We start from the raw sequence: 27,328 nt of genomic DNA on the forward strand, positions 1-27,328 counted from the left end.
CCTAAGAACTGTCTATTGTACATCCCAGAGGAATGTTCTCCTATTGCCATATTACCATGATTATAGGCAATGCAGACTGGATCACCTTATTTCCTCAGTTCCTATCTTCTGCAAAATCTGTGTCAAGTTTGATGGGTTCACATATAGCCTTTGTGGACTCTTCAAGTGGACTTAATAACCTGTGAATGCTCTTAAGTCGTGGTTTTATACTTGTGAGGTCACATGAATACTGATAACAGCCAGCAGTCATCTCGCTTGGACATTCTATCACCATACCTGTCTACACACTTGCTATTTCCTTTTGAGGAAGATACTGTTGCAGAATCGAGACAAATTTGAAAAAGAATAAATTATACATCCTAATTTAAGTCAGTGATGGCATCACAGTTTGAGGCTTTACTGAGAACCCATTTCCTCTAGAAAGTTGAAGATGACCCTAAAGAGGGAAAAGACCTTTTTCTGGGAGACTAAGACAACAGCAGAAATCATATTGTATTCACTGACATACTATTAGACACCTAACGTGCTGCAAGTGACAGCAAAGATATTTCAAAAGTGACTTGTTAATTTATTTTAAAAAAACCTCAGTTAACTAGGAAAACTTGGTGAGTGCAGTCTCTTTCCATGAGCCTCCTCATGGATACAAACCCACAAAGCCAGGGGGAAGGTGTTTACTGCTCTAAGGACAGAGATTACCAGGCTATCTGCTTTATCAGTGCTCCCAGGCTCCTGAAGACATGTTATATGCAAGATTCCAACTCCCACTCTTCTTGGAAAATCTTTTCATCCGTCTGTGGCCTAGATGTCGGGGCCATAGACTTCCTTCTCCTTAAGGCTTATCTTGATGCTTAGAAATGCATGGCCTGGCTTAAATGAAGATTGGAGTCTCTGTTTTATTAAATGTCCAACAGTGAACTATTAATGTTTGGTTTATTCGAGTAATGTGACCATGAGTGTTTGAAAAAATGAAGCTGCATAAATACTGTAGAGGTTAGAATGATGGATTCTACTTTCCTTGTAATTTCTTGTACGTCTTAAATGAGAGCCCTTAATATTTCACGACACAGATTTCAACTGACAGTGCCTTAGTAGCAGGTGTGCTGTGGGGTCAGGAAACAGTGGGTGGGTGGAGACCACTGAATTGTTCTGAGGGGAAGTTGAGAGAAGAGATAGGAGCAAATGCATCATGTGCCATAGGCCCCAGGTATTCTCCTCTCTGCCTCTGCTTGTATTAAACACATCTTTTTATTTTCTATATTCTGATGCTTTGACATCTGGGGCTTTGCTGAGCACGGAGGGACTGTCCTCCAGAGAATGAAGGCTACAGGGACATTCATCACCTCTAGGCCTAACTCATAAATGCCTCTTGTGCACTCCTGCACTCTCTCTTCTTCTGATTGGCCTTGGGATATTGAGGCTCAAGGCCATCTTGGGAGCCATGTGTCAAAGTTGACAGTGGAGCCCCTGTCATCCTGGGTCCCTGAATGCTTCATGGAGCACAACTTTATCACCTAGAAGAGGGCCTGGCACGGAGCAGAGTCAGGTCTCAGTGTACATTTGTTGAATGACTGCAGCGGAGGTTGGGGGAAGCTGAGACCTAAAGGGTTAGTGGGCATTAGTCAGGTAATGCATGGAGGAGACTATTGTAGGAGAGGAAAGCGCATGTACAAGGGCTCTGAGGGGAGGAAGAGGACACTCCATGTGAGGACCAGAGGAGATTCAAAGGTGAGCTAGAGAGTTAGCACGTTTAGGGTAGTACGAATCCTCAACCTTGCCTCCCTCAACGTATGCAGACACGGATTAGGGTGCAGCCCAAGGGACCTGGAACAAGCAGACACGGATTAGGGTGCAGCCCAAGGGACCTGGAACAAGTACAGAAACCCAGGCTGGGGGTGCTTTTAGGGCTGGGGGAGTCTGTGCTGGTGCATGTTCCAATGCTCTGTTGGTCACAGTCTCACAAATAAGAAAAGTAGGTGAAGGAGGAAGTTTGAACAAAATGGAGAGGATGCAACTGAAAGTGTATATAAAGAGGGTTAGGCTGGCACCAGGAAACTTGGATTCTAGTCTCCTGTTTTGGGGGGATACGGTTGTTTTGAAAAATTAGTTAACCTACCTTTTGAGGTATTTTTCACTATCAAAGATTGTTGTCCTGGTTCTGACTGGAAGTTCATGTGTATGTGTGCGCTTACAGTTTTCACAGATGTATGAAGGAAATAAACTTTTAATTCAATAACTCAGTCAATATAATACTTACAACTTTCAAACTGCAGTTGGCTATTTCAGTGCAAATAGCTTTAAGAGATGAAATAAAGTTAAATGTGAGGGGGTCAGTTTCCTTCCAGAAGCTGATAAGGAGTCGAACTTTAATGCTTCGCAAAACTAACGCTTCTCTAATTTTCCCATCCAAGTCTGGCCAGTAAGTCCTGTAGAAATAATATCCATACAGATAAAGTAAAGAAAATTAGTTAGTTTGGGGAAATAAATTTTCTAGACTATAGAGAACATTGATATTAACTTGATCATTACTTTTTTCTGTAATATAAATAACCTGGTAGGATATGTTGAAAAAATGCCAGCCTCCTGAGTTAGGACATTGAGAAATGGCGCTTTACTGGTCCTGTCCAGCCTAAAGTGAGGTCTCTTACCACCAGGTTCTCAGGCTGTGTGGGCAGAGGGCACAGACAGACTGACCACCACCACATGTCACCCTCACTACGCCTCCAACTCTACCTGGGTCTCAGTTGATATGTGCAAGGAGAATCAACTTTCCAACAGAATTCCAGTTAGGATCCTTGAGCACCCCTTTGCCTCCAAATGCTTCTCAAACCTCTCTTCTTTGGTAAGTGTCACCCCCAATGAGATTTTGCTCTCGTTATCCTAGCTTTCCCACACTCTTATTTCCAAACTGTCTTCGTCTCTCCTTACCAAGACCCCCACTACTCTGGGGCCCTAGAATCCTCCATCAGGCAGTTTCCCCTATAGGCTTAGCCTTTTCCCTGAATTCTTAACCTTTTACTTTGACCAAATCCGGACTCTTCCCTAAGGCCACAGCTTCTCTTAAAATTCTGCTGTGTGTTTTCCACCAGATTGGGCTGTCCACTTGATTTAGGATGTGGGGCCAGCCACTGACCCTCACCCCCTAAAACACAATGTTTCTTTCAGAACTGTAACTTAGTTCTCATGTTAAAAAACAAAAACAAAAACAACTTGTCCCACGTTAAAGACAAGTCTCAAATTGCTCTATCTCTGTGTAGCCCTGTAATTTGTAGACCTTTCATTTATTCATACAAATCTTCCCCTAATTCTGGACCAATTCATTATTTGGACTAATGATATACTATTCAAAATATATAAGTTTCATAATAATTGCACCTCCAAAGGTCTCCTCTTTATATCTGACCCCAGCTTCCTGTCCTTCAGGTTCCTCTACTCTCTTATTTGTACCTGCTCTTTCTCCTGTGTGGGTCCCAGATCCAAGGTCCCTCTACTTTTTCCTGGTCCATTAGCTCCTCCTGATCTCCTTTCCCTGACAAGCCTAATATCAGTTCCGATCACCTGAAGGACAGTTGTCCCTCTCCCTTCCTTTAGCTCTTTGCAAAATCTAAATCCTAGATCAGTGCTGTAATACCTTTGGTGTATTTCTATAGCTATAAAGCAGAGGACAACTGGAAAAAGCCATCTCAAGCTTGTGCAGACTGGAGAAAACACAAATGCATTCAGGGCTCTCAATACCATCTGCCAATCCCTATCCTTGTGTTGGGTCAGTTCTACCTCTTGTACCTTTTGTAATTATTCTAAATGTTGCCCCACTCTAGAGAAATTTGTTTTTTCCTTCATTCACAAAATTGGGGGTCTTGGTCATGGTCCTCCTCAACGTTCTACCCTGATAGCCACACACATCCTTATCCCCTTCCCTCTAATTCAGAGGATAAGGCATCCCACCCTTCTCCCCAAGCTGTTCCCTTGACCCCCTGCAACTGCATTTGATTAGTCATTCCTTCCCGAAAATATCTTCAACTTCTCCCTCTCTGGCTTCTTCATTTGAGAAAAAAACATAAATCTATCCCATTCAGAGACCTCTCCTTTGACTCTGCATTGCTCTGTGGCTGGTGTACAATCTCTTTCCTCTTTGAACAAAACTTCTTGATAGTAGAATCTAGAACCTCTGCCTCTACCTCATCACCTCCTATTCACTTATCAGCCTACTGACCCCGGCCTCCAGCCCATGATTCTTCTGCAAATTTTCTCAAAGTCAGCAGTGATTATCTTAACTGCCAAATATAATGAACATCATTCAGTTCTTACTTTACTGTTAAACCAGGCTACATGTGGCTATGTTGATGTTTCCTTTTGTTGACCTGAAACAAACAGACTGCCAGATACTTTTCCAGCAAAGATGGGTTTATTTGGAATCAGCATAGAATTGCAATTCTGGATCTGCAATTATGGGCAAGACACATGCATGACAAGGGAGGGAGAACACTTTTACAGAGGGGAAAAGGAAGTTGGGAGGGCTATGGTAAACAAAGTGTCATGGTCTTTCATTGGCTGAGTCCTTGCCAGGAAAGAAGAGGAATCTGTCTTTTTCCTGTTAGGCTCTGCTATCCTAGCAGGGTGTGAGAACTTCTCCTTCTGGTCTCCCAACTCTATTTAACTGAGGTTTCTGTTTATTAATTTTTTACACTTTCTTTTTAAAATTGATTCCATTGGCTTCTTTTTCTTTTGTTAGCAATCATTTTTATTTTTTATTTCTTTGAATTTTATTTTATTTTTTTTATACAGCAGGTTCTTATTAGTTATCTGTTTTATACATATTAGTGTATACATGTCAGTCCCAATCTCCCAATTCATCCCTCCCCACCCCCCGCCCACAATTTCCCCCCTGGTGTCCATACGTTTGTTCTCTACATCTGTGTCTCTATTTCTGCCCTGCAAACCGGTTCATCTGTACCATTCTTCTAAATTCCACATATATGCGTTAATATACAATATTTGTTTTTCTCTTTCTGACTTACTTCACTCTGTATGACAGTCTCTAGGTCCATCCATGTCTCTACAAATGACCCAATTTCGTTCCTTTTTATGGCTGAGTAATAATCCATTGTATATATGTACCACATCTTCTTTATCCATTCGTTTGTCAATGGGCATTTAGGTTGCTTCCATGACTTGGCCATTGTAAATAGTGCTGCAATGAACATTGGGGTGCATGTGTCTTTTTGAATTATGGCTTTCTCTGGGTATATACCCAGTAGTGGGATTGCTGGGTCATATGGTAATTCTATTTTTAGTTTATTAAGGAACCTCCATACTGTTCTCCATAGTGGCTGTATCAATTTACATTCCCACCAACAGTGCAAGAGGGTTCCCTTTTCTCCACACCTTCTCCAGCATTTATTGTTTGTAGTTTTTTTTTTCTTTATGAAAAGGTTTTTTTTAAATAGTATATGATCCTCAATATCAATATTATACCATCTTGAGCTGGCAAAGACGTTTATCTGGTATCAAGTGAAGAAAATAAAATATCAAGATATCATTCTTTACTGTTGAACAAGTCCAGTCATTATATGTAGTTTGTTCTTCCTCTCTAAGTGAATTAGTACACATTTTGCTTTCTTTTTTTTTCACACACACACACTGTATTTTATTTTTACAAGAGATAAATAAACTGACACCAAGCATTGTAAATGGATGACCACAACAAAAGCAACAATGATTGCAATTACCAAACACGAAACACACTCATACTATGTCATAATATTGACATTCAGTCCAGTAATCCTCCACTGTAACAGCTGCTTTACTTTGCAGTGAAAATTGATTTGTATATTTTTTGCCTCTGAGTCCTTGTGGGATTTCTTTTTTTTAATTCAAACAGAAAGTCACAAAAATTATAACCATCCTCATCAGTTCACTCAGTCCCATGTAATTAATTATTTTTCATCTTGATCTTTTGTTAGCACTTTTATGAATTCATCAGTTTTCCATTAGAGTTCTGAAAATGCTTATTCATTCAGTTCAGCAGTATAGTCAGTTACCAGAAACCTGTACTTGTCAGAGTCTTTTCCATGAATTCCTTGAAGATGAAACCCTTTTACAGGAACATTTTTGCAAAAGCATCAGAGTACACCCAGAACTGCCTGTAAATGACAAAAGACTTAAAAATGACCACGGTTAAAGATTTGATGAAAGTTCATAATAATGCAATTGACAAGGAAATTTAGTTATTTCTGAGATATACATTTTAAAGTAATAACTGGAATTATGACTTATACATTATACCAGAACATATAAGATTTTTAGAAATTTCATGTAATGTCTGAAACATTTATATTAACAATTTCTGTACAAATTAACCCAAAGAAAGTTTGGTATTAGTTGTTTTGTTTGTTTGTTTATACTGCAGGTTCTTATTAGTCATCAATTTTATACACATCAGTGTATACGTGTCAATCCCAATCGCCCAATTCAGCACACCACCATCCCCACCCCACCGCGGTTTTCCCCCCTTGGTGTCCATACGTTTGTTCTCTACATCTGTGCCTCAACTTCCGCCCTGCAAACCGGTTCATCTGTACCATTTTTCTAGGTTCCACATACATGCATTAATATACGATATTTGTTTTTCTCTTTCTGACTTACTCCACTCTGTATGACATCCATCCACGTCTCAACAAATGACTCAATTTCGTTCCTTTTTATGGCTGAGTAATAATCCATTGTATATATGTACCACATCTTCTTTATCCATTCGTTTGTCAATGGGCATTTAGGTTGTTTCCATGACCTGGCTGTTGTAAATAGTGCTGCAATGAACATTGGGGTGCATGTGTCTTTTTGAATTATGGTTTTCTCTGGGTATATGCCCAGTAGAGGGATTGCTGGATCATATGGTAATTCTATCTTTAGTTTTTTAAGGAACCTCCATACTGTTCTCCATAGTGGCTGTATCAATTTACATTCCTACCAACAGTGCAAGAGGGTCCCCTTTTCTCCACACCCTCGCCAGCATTTGTCGTTTGTAGATTTTCTGATAATGCCCATTCTAGCTGGTGTGAGGTGATACCTCATTGTAGTTTTGATTTGCATTTCTCTAATAATTAGTGATGTTGAGCAGCTTTTCATGTGCTTCTTGGCCATCTGTTTGTCTTCTTTGGAGAAATGTCTATTTATGTCTTCTGCCTATTTTTGGTTTGGGTTGTTTGTTTTTTTAATATTGAGCTGCATGACCTGTTTATATATTTTGGAGATTAATCCTTTGTCCATTGATGTGCTTGCAAATATTTTCTCCCATTTTGAGGGTTGTCTTTTCGTCTTGTTTATAGTTTCCTTTGCTGTGCCAAAGCATTTAACTTTCATTAGGTCCCACTTGTTTATTTTTGTTTTTCTTTCCACTACTCTGGGAGGTGGGTCAAAAAAGATCTTGCTGTGATTTATGTCAAAGAGTGTTCTTTCTATGTTTTGCTCTAGATTCCATTGGCTTCTATGGCTCTATGGTTAGCTGGTCTGTCCCTTATCTCTTGGACTGTAGCAAATCATCCTTTGATTAAAACACAGTGGGGGCTCCTCAAGGTCACAAGACTCCCCAGTAGTCAGGCCCTCTTGCTCCTCGTCCTTCCCCTGTCTCTAATTTGGTCTCTCACCACCTTATCTTGGGCTCTATGTTCCTGCACTGACCTTGTTATAGATCCTGGCATGGACCAGGCTATTTTTCTCCATTTGAAACTTTGCTCAAGCTCTCCTTTCTACCTGGATAACTCCCTTTCTCACCCTTTTTTCTAACTCATGCATATGCTTAAAGGTAATTTGGGTAGCATTTCCTCTAATAAGCTTCTTCAAACCCTGAAACTGCCATAGAAGCCCTTTCACCAAGTGTCTATAATATTCTGTACACATACCTATTGTTCTATCCACCCCACTGTGCTATGAAAATCTATTCTGTGTCCTTCTGCCCCTAATGGATAAAGTTCCTGGGACTATACACTATGCACACTTTAATCACTCTTGCACAGTGCCCAATAAATATTTGTTGAATGAATATATAAATGAAATACATTAATACCCCACAGACTAACAGGCCTACATTTTAAAAATCAAATCAATTTGATGTATAATGCTGTGTAAGTTTGAAGTATACAGCATGTTATATTGATAAATTTTTTTTTAGAAGTTTTGCTGTTTTTTCTTTTTTAATTAATTAATTTTATTATTTATGGCTGCGTTGGGTCTTCGTTTCTGTGTGAGGGCTTTCTCTAGTTGCGGCAAGTGGGGGCCACTCTTCATTGCGGTGCGCGAGCCTCTCATTATCGCGGCCTCTCTTGTTGTGGAGCACAGGCTCCAGACGCGCAGGCTCAGTAATTGTGGCTCACGGGCCTAGTTGCTCCGTGGCATGTGGGATCTTCCCAGACCAGGGCTCGAACCCGTGTCCCCTGCATTGGCAGGCAGATTCTCAACCACTGCGCCATCAGGGAAGCCCCCTATATTGATAAATTTATATATTGTAATATGATTGCCAATGTAGTGATATTTATCACATTACATCATTATAGTACAATATTATTGTCTGTATTCATTATACTGTGCATTAGGTCTCTATGGTTCATTTACTACTCGTTACAAGTTTGTACCCTTAAACACCATCACTCTCATCCACCCTTCCACCCACCCCACTGTTCCCAGGGCACCATCATTTTACCATTTTACCATTATTTTATAGGTTTAACTTTTTTAGACTCCACTTGTAAGTGATATCATTTAGTACTTGTCTTTCTCTGTCTGACTTATTTTGCTTATCATAATGTCCTCAAAGTCCATCCATGTTATTGCAAATGGCAGGGTATTCTCCTTTCTCATCACTGGATAATATTCCATTGTGTAAATGCACTACATCTTTTTAATCCATTCATTGATAAACATTTGGGTTGTTTCCATATCTTGGCTACTGTGAATAATGCTGTGATAAGCATGGGAGTGTATACATCTCATCAAGGTCCCATTTTCATTTCCTTTGAGTACATACCCAGAAGTGGAATTGTTGGATCATATGCTAGATCTATTTTTAAATTTTTTGAGGAATTTCCATATTGTTTTCCATACAGGTTGGACCAATTTACTTTCCCACCAATAGTGTATAAAGGTTCCCTTTTCACCACATCCTTCCTAGCAACTGTTATCTCTTGTCTTCGTCAAGAAGAGTCATTACAACAGTGGGAGGTGATATCTCATTGTGGTTTTGATTTGCATTTCGCTGATAATTAGTGATGATGAGCATTTTTTCATGTATCTGTTGGCCATTTTGATATACTCTTTGGAGAAATGTCTATTTAGTTCTTTTGCCCATTTTTAAAAATCAATTTTTTTTTGTTATTGTTGTTATTGAGTTGACTGAGTTCTTTATATACTTTGGATATTAACCCCTTATCTGATATGAGGTTTAAAAAATTTTTCTCCCATTCTGTGGGTTGTCTTTTCATTTTGTTAATTGTTTCTTTTGCTGGAAAAAAGCTTTTGAGTTTGATGTAGTCCTTTTTGTTGATTTCTTCTTTTACTGTTTGTAATTTTGGCATCATGCCAAAAAATTATTGCCGGGACCAATATCAATGAGCTCCCTCCCTACGTTTTCTTCTGGGAGTTTTACAGTATCACGTCTTATGTTTAAGTCCTTGATCCATTTCAAGTTAATTTTTGTGGATGGTGTGAGACAGGGCCCAATATCATCTTTTGGCATGTGTTTCTCCAGTTTTCCCAACACTATTTGTTGAAGAAACTATCCTTTCCCTGTTGGGTATTCTTGGATCCCTTGTTGAGTATTAGTTGACTGTATATGCTGGGGTTTAATTCTGTCTCTCTATTCTGTTCCATTTGTTGACATGTCCATTTTTGTGCCAGTACCATACTGTTTTTATTACTACGGCTTTGTGGTATAGTTTGAAATCTGGAAGTGTGATATTTCCAGCTTTGTTCTTTTTTTCTCAGGATTGCTTTGACTATTCAGGGTCTTTCTTGGTTCCACACAAATTTTCAGATAGTTTCTTCTTTTTCAGTGAAGAATGCATTTGTTATTTTGATAGGGATTGCACTGAATCTGTAGATTGCTTTGGATAGTATGGCCATTTTAACAATATTAATTCTTCCAATCTATGAATGTGGATGTCTTTTCATTTGTTTGTGTCTTCTTTGATATCTTTCAGCAAAGTTCTGTAGTTTTCATTGTACATATCTTTCACTTACTTGGTTAAATTTATTCCTAAATAGTTTGTGGTTTTTTTGATGATTTTGTGAATGGGATGAGTTTCTTTATTTCTTTTTAAGATACTTCATCATTAGTGTAAAGAAATGCAATTGATTTCTGTATGATAATTTCGTATCCTGCCACTTTACTGAAATTATTAATTCAAATATTTTTTGACTGATTCTTTGGGATTTTCTCTATTTAAGAACATATTATCAACAAATAATGGAAACTTTAATTCTTCCTTTCTGATCTGAATGCCTTTCATTTCTTTGTCTTGCCTAATTTGCTCTAGCTAGGACTTCCATTACTATGTTGGATAGGAATGGTAAGAGTAGGCATCATTCTTTGTTCCTGATCTTACACTTTCAATTTCTCTCCATTAAATATAATGTTAGCTGTGGGTCTACTGTATATGACCTTTATTTTGTTGAGGTATGTTCCTTCCACATCCAGTCTGTTAAGAGTTTTTATCATGAAAGGATGTTGTATTTTGTCAAATGCTTTTTCTGCATTTATTGAGATGATCATGTAATTTTTATCTTTTATTTTATTGATATGATGTGTGTAATAACATTTATTGGTTTGTGTATTTTGAACTATCCTTGCATCCCAGAATAAATCTCTCTTGGTAATGGTGTATTATCTTTTTAATGTGTTCTTGAATTTGGATTGCTAATCTTTTGTTGAAAATTTTTGCATCTATATTCATCAGGGAATGTATAGTTTTCTTTTTCTGTGGCATCCTTATCTGGCTTTGGAGTCAAAGTAATGATGGGCTTGTAGAATGAGTTTGGAACTGTTCTCTCCTCTTGGATATTTTGGAAGAGTTTGAGGAGAATTGGTGTTTTTTACTGAATATTTGGAAGAATTCTCCAGTGAGATGTCTGGCTCTGGAGTTTTTGATTACTGATTCAATCTCTATACTCAATATTGGTCTGTTCAGATTTTCTATTTCTTCCTGATTCAGAGATGATAGGTTATGTGTTTCTAGAAATGTATCCATTTCTTCTAGGTTATGTAGTTTGTTGGCATATAATTGTTGATAGTAGCCTCATAGATTCTATGTATTTCTGTAATTTCAGTTGTAACGTCTTATCTTTCATTTCAAATTTTACTTATTTGAGTCTTCTCTCTTTTTTTCTTAGTCTAGCTAAAGTTTGGTCAGTTTTGTTTATCTTTTTGAATAACCAGCTCTAAGTTACATTGATCCCTTGTATTATTTTTCTAGTCTCTATTTCATTTATTTCTGTTCTGATCTTTATCATTTCCTTCCTTCTGATAACCTGAGGCTTAATTTGTTCTTCTTTTTCTAGTTCCTTGAGGTGTAAAGTTAGCTTGTTATTTGAGATCTTTCTAATTTTGTAATATATATGTTATATTAAGCATGTACGTTCCTCTCAGAACTGCTTTTGTTGTATCCCACAGTATTTGATATGTTGCCTTGTCTTTCCTTTTTTTAATTGAGGTATAGTTGATTAATAATATTATTGAAGTTTCAGTGATTCAATATTTTTATACATTATACTACATTTATAGTTATTATAAAATATTCCATGTGGTGTATAATATATCCTTATAGCTTATTTTATACAGAGCAGTTTGCACCTCTTAATTCCCTATCCCTATCTTGCCCCTCCCCCATTTTCCATTCCCCACTGGTAACCACTAGTTTGTTCTCTATATCTGTGAGTCTGTTTCTGTTTTGTTATAGCCACCTATTAAGTGATATCATACAGTATTTGTCTTTCTTTGTCTGACTAATTTCACTAAGCATAATACCCTTCAGGTCCATCCATGTTGTTGCAGATAGCAAAATTTCATTCACTTTTATGACTGAGTAGTATTCCATTACATATATATACCACATCTTCTTTATCCATTCGTCTGTTGATGGACACTTAGGCTGCTTCCACATCTTGGCTATTGTAAATAGTGCTGTTATGAATATTGAGGTGCATGTATCTTTCTGAATTAGTGTTTTCATTTTCTTCAGATATATACCTAGTAGTAGAATTGCTGGATCATACGGTAGTTCTATTTCTAGTTTTTTGAGGAAACTCCACACTGTTTTCCACAGTGGCTGCACCGATCTACAGCCCAACCAACAGTGTACAAGGGTTCCCTTTTTTTCCACATCCTCACCAACATTTGTTATTTGTGGCCTTTTTGATGACAGCCATTCTGACAGGTGTGAGGTGATATCTCATTATGGTTTTGATTTGCATTTCTCTGATAATTTGTGATGTTGAGCATCTTTTCCTGGCCTGTTGGCCATCTGTATGTCTTCTTTGGAAAAACATCTATTCAGGTCTTCTGTCCATTTTTAGATCAGGATGTTTGGGGTTTTTTTGATGTTGAGTTGTGTGAACTGTTTATATATTTGGGATATTAACCCCTTATTGGCCATATCATTTGCAAATATAATAATTTTCATGTTTCTAGTTGTGGCCTTTTTTTTCCTCTTAGAGAAGTCCCTTTAACATTACTTTTTTTTTTTTTTAGAAATTCACATTCTTTTATTTATTTATTTATTCATTTATGACTATGTTGAGTCTTCGTTTCTGTGCGAGGGCTTTCTCTAGTTGCGGCAAGTGAGGACCACTCTTCATCGCGGTGTGCAGGCCTCTCACCATCGCGGCCTCTCTTGTTGCGGAGCACAGGCTCCAGACGCGCAGGCTCAGCAATTGTGGCTCACGGGCCCAGTTGCTCCGCGGCATGTGGGATCCTCCCAGACCAGGGCTCGAACCCGTGTCCCCTGCATTGGCAGGCAGACTCCCAACCACTGCGCCACCAGGGAAGCCCAACATTACTTTTAAAACTGCTGCTCTTTTAGCTTTTGCTTGTCTGTAAAACTTTTGATCTCTCCATCAAATCTGAATGAGAGCCTTGCCAGGTAGAGTATTCTTGGTTGTAGGTTTTCCCCTTTCATCATTTTATATCATATCATTCCTTTCTGACCTGCAGAGTTTTTGCTGAGAAGTCAGCTGTTAGCCTTATGGGAGTTCCCTTGTATGTAATGTGCTGCTTTTCCCTTGCTGCTTTTAATATTCTCTCTTATCTTTAATTTTTGCCATTTTAATAACCATGTGTCTTGTTGTGTTCTTCTTTGAGTTGATCCTGTTTGGGACTCTCTGTGATTCCTGGACTTCTATGTCTGTTTCCTTTCCCAGGTTAGGGAAGTTTTCAGCTATTATGTCTTCCAATATGTTCTCTGTCCTTTTCTCTCTCTTCTCATCCTGGGATCCCAATTATGCAAATATTAATATTCCTGATGTTGTCCCAGAGGTCTCTTAAACTGCCCTCATTTATTTTTCTTCTTTTTTCTGTTCAATGTCAGTGATTTTTACTACTCTGTCTTCCAGCTCGCTGATCCATTTTCCTCTGTACCATTTAGTCTACCGTTGATTCCTTCTAGTGTATTTTTCATTTTGGTTATTGTAGCCTTCATCTCTGCTTGGTTGTTCTTTATATTTTCTCTTTGTTAAAAACTTCTAAATTCTCATTCTTTTCATCCATTTTTCTCCTGAGTTCTTTGATCATCTTTATGATCATTACCTTGAACTCTTTCTCAGATAAGACTGCCTATCTCCACTTCACTTAGTTCTTCTTCTGGTTTTTAATCTTGTTCCTTAATTTGGAACATGTTCATCTTTTATCTTTGCCTTCATCTGATATGAACTGAATGATTTTTGCTGATGCAGATGTTTAATGGTCATGAGACCCCCTCAGGGGAGGAATAATCTCTGGTTCCTGTCAGTGCAGACATGCTTCTCCCTTAGTAGTCAGTTCTATTTTTACCTTTGGCCCCTTTAAGTCCCCCTGTGCCCCTTTGGTAGTATGGAGTGCAGCTGAGAATGCCTCTAGATCTCCATCTGCCTAATCCTGCCTATATGTAATTTACCCACAATAAACTTCATAATTGCTTTGTTTTTTGGTGTCAAAGTTCCTTCCCAGTTTGGAGAATATATCCAATATCTCTGCCTACCAATATCAACCATTTCTAATTTGGAAGCATGTGGATTTTTTCTCTTTCATTTTATGTTTACTGTGCAGACTAAAACTTAAGTTTGTAGGTTATTAACACACTGATATTTGAAAATATCTAATTGTTTATTCAAGTTGAATTCATGCCTGAAAAATTTCTCCAGGATGATGTAAAAACAAGTCCACTCTTTAAAAATTTTTTTCATTCATATGATTGAGAAGAATTTAATTTTAACCTTGATGTTTGAACTACTTCTTATGTCTCTGATGGCTTTTCATTTAAAATGCTAGAGATATTAACAGGTTTGAAATATCATCAGTATAATAAAAGAACTGCTCTTTGAATAATAACAATAATGGTATTTTTATAATCAAAATGCAAGATTTCAGGTCAGTTTCTAGTTCTTTTAGTTTTCTCTAATTTTTGTATTTCCAAAATATTTTAGATTATCCATACTAATTCCTTCCCCCTTGGCTATGAAGGATCCTAATTTTGTTTGTTTGAAGGGACTTCATGGAATGAAGGTTTTGCCAATCCTCTGAAATTATCATCCCATCCTAATAAGTCCATAAACTCAAACTTATTCTCCCGAATAACAGGAAAATCAGGTAAAACCTATCTATTATATTTCAAACCCTTCCCAAAGTGAAGCTGAAGTCTAAGACAAAATCTAAAACCAAATAAACAATAAATGGGAAAAACATAAAAAAGAGGGATTGAAAAAATGAAAGCATGTGGAAAAAATTCATGAATATTCAAAGGGTGCACAATATTTTAAAGTAAAGGTGTCCTAATAATGTGCTTCTTGCAGCCTAAAATTGTTTTTGACAATCATTAGGAGTCATCACTTTCTGGGAGAAACACATCTTTTGCAATCTTAAAGTCATTTGCATAGAGAAGTTGTATATTATGCATATGTGAGGTTGGCAATATGAAAAATAGTCAAGCAATATAGGGCACGTCACATTATTTAACCTCAGTAAATGGTTATTTTGAAATTGTAATTTTCCAAATTAAAAATGTCTCAGTTTGTACCCTTAGAAATTTGCACTTTGGAAACTTTTCCTGTATTAAATGGATCATTCAAAACATTTACAAGCACCCAAATCTCTGCATTCCCTGCAAGAAAGCAAAAGTGGGAAATACTTGGGGCCTAGCCATGCATTTATGACTTAGAGACATATATTCCGCTCCTAAGTTGATTCCAAGTATTTCCACACTTAAACAGTGATGAATATTAAAAAATAAATCTCCATTTTAAGATGCTCTCTTCCTCTTACAGATGGATGGATTGACTGAGAACATACATATTTTAAGTTTCCTTCTCCTTAAGTGGAAAAGATAGCATGAAAATTTAGCATTTAATGAAGACCTACATGAATACAACAAAGTGATACCTCCTTTAAGGAAAATCTTGCCAGACCTACTCAGTTTCAGTATGTCCTTCAGGTACCTCTCAACTGATAAATTTCAAAAAAAAAAAAAAAAATTTTTTTCAAATAATTAAAATTTATTTATTTATTTATTTTTCCAAATAATTTTCAAGTTGAAAACAACCCAATCTTTATTCTAAAGTTGCTCTCATGCTTATAATGTAAACTACTGAGGTGGTTCTGTGGGATGAGACCCTGAGTCCTTAAAGTGGACTGAGAGAGGAGATGCACCATGGGTGAGCTGCAAATGTACACTGAGAAGATGTGAATGGTGTGCAACCTAATGTGACCTGATAGCATCTCAGTGTCCAGAGTATTTTCTCCTGTGGTCTCCAGTTTAGTGTCTGGCCCTGGAGCCCAGGATCTAAGCTGAGATTGCACACTCACTGACCTTTTGGTGCTTGTGCTGGAGATAGGCAGGTAGTCCATGACTGCGATGTACACGTATTGCTTGGCATCATCTATTACACTGTAGATGGCGTCTATGTCAAAGCTTCTGTTTTTAGGGCAAAACAGTTTGGGAGAATTCTGTGAAGACACAAAAACCAAACTTTTAGAGTATTAATTTTTGCAATCTGGGGATTTCTCTTTTTTGTTGTTATTTAAAATTTTTAAAAAATGAATCTTGGCTTTTAACCAATTTTTGCAAACCTACTTTCCAGTTCTTTATGAGACTAAGACAAATACATTTTCAGTTCTATCAAAGTTGAGGCAAGTAGAAATCAAGGTGTGTGGGGGATGGGTCTCAAATCTGTCCTTTAAGTCAGTTTTGGGAGGGAATTCTTGTTTTCAATACACACACCTCTTATTTTTATAAGAGTGCTCTAAGTCTAAACTTAATGTGACTCTGGTATACATCCTTGTCATACATAGTTAATTTTCTCAGACATTACCATATATAGTATATATATGCATAAAGCAAGCCATTTATGCTAGAAGTTATTTCACTTGAAAGGTAATGTGGCCATGAAGATGTTCAAGACACATGGTCTAAAAATCTTGTGGTTTTTTTTTTTTTTTTTCCCCAAATCTTTCATCGAGTGAGGAAGAGGAGTGTTGATTGTTGAGAAAGGGTCATCAGTAATTCTAGAGGAAAAACCAAGTGACTTATTAAGATGCCAAGTCCATAAGGAGAGACAGGGACTTAAGAAAAATGAAAAAAGAGGCACATTACACTTGAGTTTTTTTTCTTATGTTGCTCAAAGTGGTTTCCATCTTACAGAAGTATGATGTTTTTAGATAAAGTTGCTATAGAACGGGAAAGATGTATTTTGGTTTTCTCATTGGTTTTCCACCGGACAAGACTGAAAGGAGCATTTCTGTGGTTCCTGCATTACTCTGACAAGCAAGAAACCAAGTGAAGGAACACAAAAATTGCAACGGGTGCTTAGTACCAAAGCCCAAATAAACAGTTTCTGGAACTGCCTGGAATGGCAGTACTGGGTCCTTCATCAAATGTTCTGCCAATAATGGTGGTCAGGGTCCCTGACAAATGTTTGGGAACAACTCCCCACACAGTACTGGTGGGAATCTCTATCCCAGCTTAGAGAGAGGGAAGATGAAGCTCTCGGACTGGATGCCCAACTGAGGAGGAGTGTGGGGCTGAGAAAGGAGCCTCTTGAAGGGCCGCACCCACCAGGCACCCCTACTCAGAATGTTGTCTTGGCAGGTGAGTATCAGAATGAGTTTTTGATTTAAATTACTTTCCTTCTGGAATGAGGATGAGCTTCTAAGTTTAAAAAAAAAAAAAAAACTAATGCTAAAAGAGAGAAATAAACCACAACAAAAAAGCCCAAAACAAAACAATAAAAAATAAACAAACAAACAAACAAACAAACAAAAACCAATGCTCATCCTACACTTCTTCCCCAGCACACACATATGCAGATACCCCATCTGTCACCAAGATAGATGGCTTGGGCTTCTGCAGTGTCTCTCATGTTGTCCCTCCCTCTTACTCCAGATTGCTGTTTCCCTCATTCAGGCACTGGTGCTGTTTGCTGGGGCTTTTATATGTCTTCTGAACTCATTTCCTTGTCTCCTCGATGCTTAAAAGACAAACAAACAAACATGTGTCACTCTCAGGACTCCTGGTTTCTTGGAATCCAGTCTGATCTCATTGGGAGGGAAGGATCCATGTATCCTCTGAGTCCTGGCCCTCCCATTTCTCTGCCTCCTTCATTTACTGGCTACCATGCCTTCCGTTCCCCAAATTAAAATAATCGTCAGCCCATGGTTATGCTCTCATCTTGTCTGCCTCTGTGTATTTGCTCCTGCCAGCCCTTCTGGCTGATGTGTTTTCCTATCTTTGCCTATCAGAGTCCTGTACATTCTCTAAGTTCTAGCTCATATATTATCTCCTCATGAAACATTTTTATGTTGTCACCTAGAGGCTACTTCTCCTTTTCTGTCCTCCCATAATATGATTTATTTGTTATATTGTTTAGCGTATTCAAACTTATAATTACTCACACTTGTCTCATGTCCTTGCTTGGACTGATATACCTTGATTTTAGGAATTGCATTTTACTCATTTTTCTATCTCCATTAATAAATTAAATATTCAAATTAATTAATTTCCTCAGCCTATTGGGTCTTTAAACATTCTTTAGGTTTAACATGGAGAAGCTAAGGATCTTAGCTCTAGACGGGAGCCTAGGTCAACTCTGAAATGTGTCCAAATGCCCACGTTTTTGCTTCAGTTAGGAATTTCCTGAACTTCCTTGCATGTTCCCAAAACTGGATTTTGGTTTCAGGGAGGAACAAATTTAGACACAGAGTTGCTGGTCTCTTTACATTTGTTATTTTCTAATAAGTTTGGATACTGTGCCTTTGGTGATAGAGCATTAATATGCTGGTGATGTGCCAGGTTCCAGCATTTATAACCTGTAGCATGCTGGGCATGTCTCTTACACTTCCTGAACCTCTGTTTCCAATAAGATAAGAACAGTAACAAATCTTTCACACAGGTTTGCCTTGAGGCTTAAGTAAGAGAATGGCCTACTCCTGGCTGGGTCTGCTCCTCTTCTGCACTTGCTTTCATTCATTCATCAAATACTGTGAAGTACCTGCCATGCACCTAGGTCTAGTCTAGGCACTTGGCATACATCAGTGATCAACATAAGATTCCTGCTTTGTGCAGCGTCATTCCAGCACATGCTACATTGTACTGCATTCATTTGTCTCTGTGATTCTCCACCAGCTTGTGAGTTGCTTGGTTGTATGTCTCTGGCACCTTGTGCCATGCCATACTTAGCACATATTATATGTTCCATAAATATTTGTGGAATGAATGCACAAGTGCTTCTTAAATTAGTAAGTGTTGGAGGCTTGTATGACCCCCAACCTCTACTCCTAGTTGGAGTTGCTTCACTCTAGGTATTTCCATCCATGTGTGAATAGACCTTTATTTGTACATACCTTTTTGTTTCCTATGTTCCCATTGCCTAACCCAATGCCTAGAGCATGGCAGATGCTTCATGTGTTTATTAAGGAAATTCATGACTATTTGTATGAGTACCTCTGCCCCTGGGGTCATGGTAGTACTTGACCGTGTCCTCTGATGTGGCAGAGGAAACTAACTAGTTCTGATTGTTTAATTACAGAGAAGGCTGTTAAGTTCCCTTTTTATCATTCCTGAATTAATTTTCTGAGCCTTGCACTGTGTACTCCTTTATTCCATGGCAAAATATAAGGAGAAGGAAAATACAGATCCTTTTCTTTATTTCAGCTCTGTGATGATCTTTTACCAATCAAGTGCTCTTGAGGCATCTTGATTATAAGTAATCTATGTTTCTTTCTTACATCTATAAATGCCTTATATTTGCATGTACCTTGTTTTGCATATTCATTAAATACTTGCTTTAGTAGGGTTTTGATTTATTTCATAACAGTTTCCTGGTTTTTTAAAAAAATCCATACTCCATTCCCAGAAGATATATGTTAAAATGTAATTAAACATGAAAAGACAACCCACAGAATGGGAGAAAATATTTGCAAATCAAGTACATTCTTGTATCTAGAATGTATAAAGAACTCTTACAACTCAATAACAAAAAAAACAAGTAATCTAATTGAAAAATGGGCAAAGGATTTGATAGACAGTTCTCTAAAAAGATATACAAATGGCTAGTAAGTGTATTAAGATATACAAATGGCCAGTAACTGCATTTAAATACGCAAATCAAAATCATAAGACAAATTTCACACCCACTAGGAAGGCTAAAATAAAACAGAAAATAGCAGGTGTTGGCAAAGATGTGGAGAAACTGAAACCCTCATTTATTGCTGGTAGAATTGTAAAATGGTGCAGCCAATTTGGAAAAGTTTGTCAGTGCCTCAGAATGTTTAACATAGAGTTACCACAGTACCCAGCAATTTCACTCCTAAGCATAAACCCAAAAGAACTGAAAACAGGTATTCAAATAAAAATTTGTACATGAAGGTTCATAGGAGCACTATTCACAATAGCCAAAAGGCAAAAACACTCAAATGTCCATCAACTGATGGACAGATAAACAAAATGTGATATATCCATACAGTGGAATATTATTTGGTCATAAAAAGGAAAAAGTACTGAGTCATGCACTTCGAAAACATTATACTAAGTGAAAGAAGTCAGTTACAAAAGACTGCATATTGTATTACTTCATGTATATGAAGTGTCTAGAAAAAGGCAAATCCTTAGAGACAGAAAGTAGATTAGTGGTTTATAGGGTCTGAGAGAAGGGGAAAATGGAGAGTGACTACTAATGGGTATGGCTTTTTCCTTTGTGGTGATGAAAATATTCTAAAATTAGAAGGTGGAGATGACTGTAAAACTCTGTGACTATACTAAAACCCACTGAGTTTTACACTTTAAAAGGATGAATTTTATGGTAGTAAGTTATATATCAATAAATCTATTAAAATGTAATTAAAATATATAGCAGAGATTATAAAGGGGTATTTAATGATATTTTTCAGAGTAGCACCAAGTTCTATTCAATGTCTGCCCTCACTCACTAAATAAATCTCAGTTTAGATGATTGATGGTTGAATGAACTAAACAATAAACAACAAGAAATGAAATCTGTCTAGCACCCAGATCAATAAAAACAGACCTTGAACTAACTAGTCTTTATCTTGGAAATCAAATGCATAATCTCAAGAGTTCTAAAAAGAACTCCACAAAATAGGACAAAAACTCAGCCTATTGTTCCTATCTTCTGATTTCAATGGGGAATGTAAGAAAATTAGAATGATCTGGCCCCAAGTTATTAGAGATCACATACTTAAATCTAACCAAGTGCCTCTTTGTGTTCCATGAGAAAATTAGAAATAATTCATATCTATATCATAACTTCAAATTTATATTTAACCATGCTAAGCTATTATCACCTAAAATCTAATTTTGGTAATGATAATTCTTAAGGCCTTCAAATATATATATTTTGTGTGTTAATTTAGTCTTGGGACAGTCAGCTTATAAAAATATAATATACTATTTTAAGATATCTTACAACAAATATTTTGAACTTAAATAAATTTTTCTTGGCATTTGTTTGGCACATATACTCAGAAAACTGTATGTATCCTGGAGCTTCTTATTGATATTACCACTAGTAGAACAAATCCAACATTTATTGCTGCTTTAGGGAGGCTTGAGGGAGGTACTGGGAATAACAATAATGAAGAGAGTACAGTATATGACTTTCAGAGCCTGATAAAATAGTGGGAGAGATAATAAATAAATAGTTACAAAAATGTGATAAATGCTATAACAGAGGCGAGATCAAGGAGCTCTAAGTAAATGATACCAATTCCAATATTGGGAATACTGACTTTTATTTATCTTACACCTGTAAGATTTTATACCTCTGTAAAAATGGTGTTCAATTAATATCTGTTGAACTGAAATTCAAAGGTAGGCTTGAGATATTAATAAGAAATGGAAAATAAAATAATTTAAAATAATAAAATAAATAAAAATAGAAAATAAAGGTGCTGCATGGTTTAAAAGACTATACCTGAAGGACTGTTAAAAAAGCTCAACTTATTTTGTGGCAAACCATTTAATAAAAATCAGTTTATAAATTTGCCCTGGAATACAGCAAAGCCCTTGCATTTTCATAGATTTTATTAAAGGCCTGGGCCCTCTCTCTGAAGTAGATATGTTAACTTTGGGATCAACAAAGGAGGACTCCCCCACTTTTTTAAGGGTCAGAATTTAAATTTATGCAACAATGACATTCACCCATCTCTAAGATTCAAACTGTAAATTCAAAATCCAGCAAATATCTGAAATTTGCTTATAATTCATCTATTTCTTGCGCTTCAATCTGTTCTACTGGACTCCTGGGGTGTCATGTTACCATCTGGATTAGTCGTTCCTCGGCAAATTTCTTATTGCAACTAATCTACAAATTGAGAATGATATCTGGTTTTCTTGTCTTATAGGGTTGTCTTGAGAGCAAATAAAATTGAATATATGCATTTTATTAGTAAAATGCCCTATATGATATGCTACACGCTACTGCATTATTGACCTCCACACATACCAAAAAAAGGGTTTTTTTTTTAGTTCTACTTGACGAAAATCTTTCATAGTCTATTTTATATTATTCACACTTACGTGAATTTGTTTAAGACAAGCAACTTCAATTTTCTCTCTACTGCTAGATTTCTAAATTTTCAAAATGTGCTTTCATTTTAATAGACAAAAAGCCTACTATTCACTTTTCCATGAAAAGCTCTTCAGTGACATAAAAGTTGTTGGCATAGAAGCACTGCTTGACAGTGGAGAAACAGCCATATTAAATTGGGAGCATGGTTTAGAGAAGTTTACCAGAGCATCAGGATCAATTCAGAAGCCTGGTTCAAATCAAAATTCTAAGGTCTCACCCAGGCTCAGTGGATCAGATCCTGGTGAGGATGGGGGGACTGTAAGTTTGCATTTTAAACAGGTTCCCCTTCTGGTTCTTAGATACTTTAAAGTTTGAGGACCAGGACTGTAGGTCCAGATATTTACGTTGCCCACTCTCAGCAACACTGTGGGGATAGCTGTGGTGTGTGGGCAGGGGGTGGTGGTTTTCAAGTGTAATCAGAGGCCTGGAAACTGTGCCCTGCCCTTTTGGATGGGCCTCTTGCCCTCCAGCCCCAATCAAATACAATAGTTCTGCTTTTGTCTGTTTTACACACTGGGGTTCCCTCAGATTTGTTTCATCAGAGGGTTCTACTGCTAAGATCAAGTCTGAAAATCATTGATGAAAGGCATCAAAAATAGCATCTGGTATCAGAAGACCTGGGCACTTGTGTTTCTCTTGGCACCTGCCATCTGACGGTCTCTGTGCTAGTAGATAAACTTCAATATCTTCATTTGTAACACAGTCATAATCCTGGGTCTACCTTAAGGGGTGACTGGGGGGATCAAATCAGATAATGCAAAGTATCTGAAACTTGGAATGATTATTCACATGTATTATTATTATAACTAGGGACAGCATATGATTGAGTATAAGAATGGATATATTTTAACTCTTCAAGGGATGTGTCAGAACTAATCTGTCAAATTCATTTTTGCCCAACACAAGATCACACTTGAACATTCCAACTTAATAAAGGGCCTTTGGAGGAAGGAGGGAGGAGGGGAGGAGGAGGAGGAGAAGAGGGCAAAACTCACCGACACAAATGCTTGAGATTTGGTTTCATTCAACTGAAGCTGCAATTTCTTTTCATTGTCATAGACACCATAGAGCCTCTTGGACCAGGTCTGAGGTACTCTGCTCTTGAATTTTAGTGAACTATATAAAGCGAATATCCTTTGTAAATCTAGGACCAGGCAGCTGCAGTTGTAGAAGATGACACCAAGTTCTTTCATCTGTGAAATTAAAATCAAAAGCATCAATGCCGTGTACACGTGATGGTGTTACTCTCAGAGAAATAAATGTAGTATTCTCAGAGAAAAGACTGCAATAATAGTAATAGCGATATTTTTTTCTTGCAATTGTTATACTGTAACAACTATATATATACACTGTATCTGTATGTATGTAGATACAGTCACATTATGGTATACAGAAATGATGCGTCATTAAAATGCTTAAATTTCTTTTTTTTTTTAATAAATTTATTTATTTATTTATTTATTTTTGTCTGTGTTGGGTCTTCGTTTCTGTGCGAGGGCTTTCTCTAGTTGCGGCTAGCGGGAGCCACTCTTCATCGCGGTGCGCGGGCCTCTCACTATCGCGGCCTCTCTTGTTGCGGAGCACAGGCTCCAGACGCGCAGGCTCAGTAGCTGTGGCTCACGGGCCCAGCTGCTCCGCGGCATGTGGGATCTTCCCACACCAGGGCTCGAACCCGTGTCCCCTGCATTGGCAGGCGGATTCTCAACCACTGCACCACCAGGGAAGTCCAAAATGCTTAAATATTTAAGGAAAACTTTTGCTGGAGTTTTGCATTTGAGCTCCTATAGATAATTTTTCCATATTCACCTACACTTTTTATATCAGCTCTTCAGATTGTTTTCTTCAACATTAAATTTTTTGGTATGAATCCTTAAATCATGCAGCAATATAAAGATTGACTTTTAGTTGCAGCATAACAGAATGGTTTAGATCATGGATTCTGGAATCGGATTGCCTGGAATTAGGTTCCAACTCTACAAATTTCTAGCTGTGTGACTTTGTGTGACTTTTTTTTTTTTTTATAAATTTATTTTTGGCTGCATTGGGTCTTTGTTGCTGCGTGCAGGCTTTCTCTAGTTGTGGCGAGCGGGGGCTACTCTTTGTTGTGGTGTGCGGGCTTCTCATTGTGGTGGCTTCTCTTGTTATGGAACATGGGCTCTAGAGCACAGGCTCAGTAGTTGTGGTGCATGGGCTTAGTTGCTCTGCGGCATGTGGGATCTTCCCGGACTAGGGCTTGAACACGTGTCCCCTGCATTGGCAGGTGGATTCTTAACCACTGCGCCACCAGGGAAGCCCTGTGTGACTTTTAAAATACTTAATCTCTGGGCATCATTTTCTTCTTCCATAAAAAGGAGACAATAGTATTTATTTCATACAATTGCTATGATGCATAACACGGTTAATATACTTTATGGGCTTAGAATAGTGCCTATCACATTGTAACCACTTAAAATATATTAGCAATTATTATTCTTATTAACATTGCACAAGCCTCAAGAGTAAGAGACCAATAGAATTTTGCAACAAAGGTATCATAGAGATTATTTTGTCTACCTCCCTCGATGCACGGATGACGAAAGTAAATCTTACACAGGTAAGCAAAAATATATCTCCCCGAGTGAGAGATCTAGTCAGGGGTAGATTCAGAATCTGATGCAGGTTTTCTTACCCTTGATCAAATACACTCAGGAACGTAGCAGCACTGGCTTCAAGTCCATTATCACTTTGAAAAATTATAGATGATTTCTGATTTAGTCAATGAAAGTGAAAAAGTGAAATTTTGGTCTTAACAGCATAAATACACATGCCTCATGATCTGAACACCCAGGGAGGGGTTTGTCAGGGACACCTTGGAAGTTGTTTAACTTCATTCCTTTCCTCCACCCCCCTACTCAATACTCTTCTCAGGATTATAGGAGAGGTCACCAACTGTGTAGGGGCCCATCTCTCCTTTCCTATTAGGACTCCCTAACACAGTGCATCATGGAGATCTTTCCACATTCATCTATACCTGGCTGGCATCATTTTAGCAGCTCCACAGTGACCACAGAATAGATGGACACAAGTTATTTAACCTGCTGATGGACCTGTCCTTATTTTTCCTCTAATACAAAATATAAAGGAACGAGCACCCTTGTACATACATCTCTGTGTGCCTGTACAAGGATTGCTTTAGTACAGATTTCTAGAATTGAATGGACACAAACATTAAGGACAATTAAGAAAGGTTAAGAAAGTGGGAGGAACTAGAGTGGGGAGGGCGTATCAGGTATGTGCAAAGGCACTGAGGTCGGTGGGATAGAATCAGAGTTGTGCAGCTGAAACTGAGGGAGATAAGGGAGAATGTGTATGTGTGTGTGAGTGGGTAAATACTATAATTTGATGGCAGGGGGTAAAACTGGTGGGACAGGTGTGTCAGATTCCCAGAGGCCTTTGTGCTGGGATAGGCAGTTTGGCATTTATGCCGCAGGACGTGGGGAGGGAGGTAATGAGGCAGAGGGGGTGTGGACAGGCTATGAACTGGAAAGGTTCCTTTGCCTGGCTGTGGAGATAGGATGGGGGAGTTGGGGGCCGGGCCTTCAATACCCAGGCCTTAACAGTGGGAAGGGGAGAGACTTACACATACTTATGTGTTTTCTAATCTCAGGGATTTTCAAAAACTGTTTAGCATAACTGCTAATAATTGCTAATCCCATTCCAGGTTGAGATGGGGCCCACCTTGCTGTTTGCACAGTCTCTGCTGATAGAATCTCAGGAAGAGTAGGCTCTGCATTTGACCTTCACACTTCTGTGCCTTTTCCCAGATTGAGTCAATGCTGCCACATTATCTTCTCCAAGGAAGCCTTGATCATTTCAGGGTTTGCAACTTTGTATCAGTTTAGCTTTATAAATAGGCTCTTTGTCTGGTGGTGGGAGTGGGGTCAGCAGAGCTGAGACTCAGGTTCCCACATAAGTAAGCAGCTGCCCCTCCCTGACATGTTTCCTTGCCTGCCAGACACAGGCAAGGTTAGTGCATGTCCAGGGGGCTGGCCTGGCCTGGGGCCATCCTCAGGAAAAAAGGGACAAACAACAATGACCTGAGGCCAGATTATAGGGTCTCGGGCAAGTCATCCAATTCTGAGTCCTTTTTTTCCTTTTCTGAGCAATGAAGGGGTTGGGCTTATAAAGTCTACAGGGGTCTTCCAGCCTTGCCATCTATGGCTTTGGGACATCAATTTCCTGCCCACCATGCCTTCCCTTCTCCCTGCCCAACCTGCCTCTGGATACTGACCAGAGACTTCTGTTTGTGTGTCAAGATCAGCTCCTTCTGGCTCCTGCCTGAATGTGGCTGGCGACCCTCCCAGGTTTTAAAGTCAGATGAGGCAGATATGCATCTTGGTTCTGCAGCTTACTTGTTGACTAGCCTTGGGTAAATTACTTAACCCTTAAATTCTAGTTTATTGTTCGATGAGGATAATATCTATCTACAAGTTTTGCTGTTAGAATTTAATAATAATCCTAATTTTAATAGCTAGTATTGACTGAGGGCTCACTTGTTGTGTGTACTGTTGAATAGTGTCCCCTTGTCCCAGTCATTTCTACACAGAACCTGTGAATGTGACCTTATTAGGAAATATGGCTTTTGCAGATGCAATCAAGATGAAATCATACTGAATTATGGTAGGCCCTAAATCTAATATGACTGGCATCCTTATAAGAAAAGGAAAATTTGGACACTGTGTCACATACACACAGGGGAGATGAACATATGAAGACAGGCACTGGAATGATGCATCAGCAAGCCAATGTGCCAAGGATTGCTGGCCACTACCAGAGGCTAGGGGGACAGGAAATAGTCTCCATTAGCACCTTCAGAGACCTGTGAGAGAAAAAGTCCTGCTCTTTTAAGCCACCAAGTTTGTGGTTTAGAAGCCCTAGGAAACTGCTGCACTGTGCCTTTCATCTCGATAGTAGGTATAATGGTATTTATTCCTTCCACTTTACATAGAAGGAAACTGAGGTTTGGATGGTT

The 27,328-nt window shown here is 38.2% G+C and overlaps 1 protein-coding gene across 1 annotated transcript in view; it reads right to left on the reverse strand.

Moving 5' to 3' along the window:
* Window positions 1–27,328, reverse strand: part of PLD5 (phospholipase D family member 5) — a 474,233-nt gene that overhangs the window by 8,980 nt on the left and 437,925 nt on the right. Inside the window, exons 6-8 of the mRNA XM_068538505.1 lie at window positions 23,313–23,510; window positions 16,044–16,180; window positions 2,255–2,423 (exon numbers count right to left, since the gene is read on the reverse strand). Of these exons, the coding sequence (XP_068394606.1) occupies window positions 2,255–2,423; window positions 16,044–16,180; window positions 23,313–23,510 (504 nt within the window). The remainder of the gene's footprint in view (window positions 1–2,254; window positions 2,424–16,043; window positions 16,181–23,312; window positions 23,511–27,328) is intronic.

Source organism: Eschrichtius robustus, chromosome 3 (genome assembly GCF_028021215.1).
Source record: "Eschrichtius robustus isolate mEscRob2 chromosome 3, mEscRob2.pri, whole genome shotgun sequence".
Lineage (NCBI taxonomy): Eukaryota > Metazoa > Chordata > Mammalia > Artiodactyla > Eschrichtiidae > Eschrichtius > Eschrichtius robustus.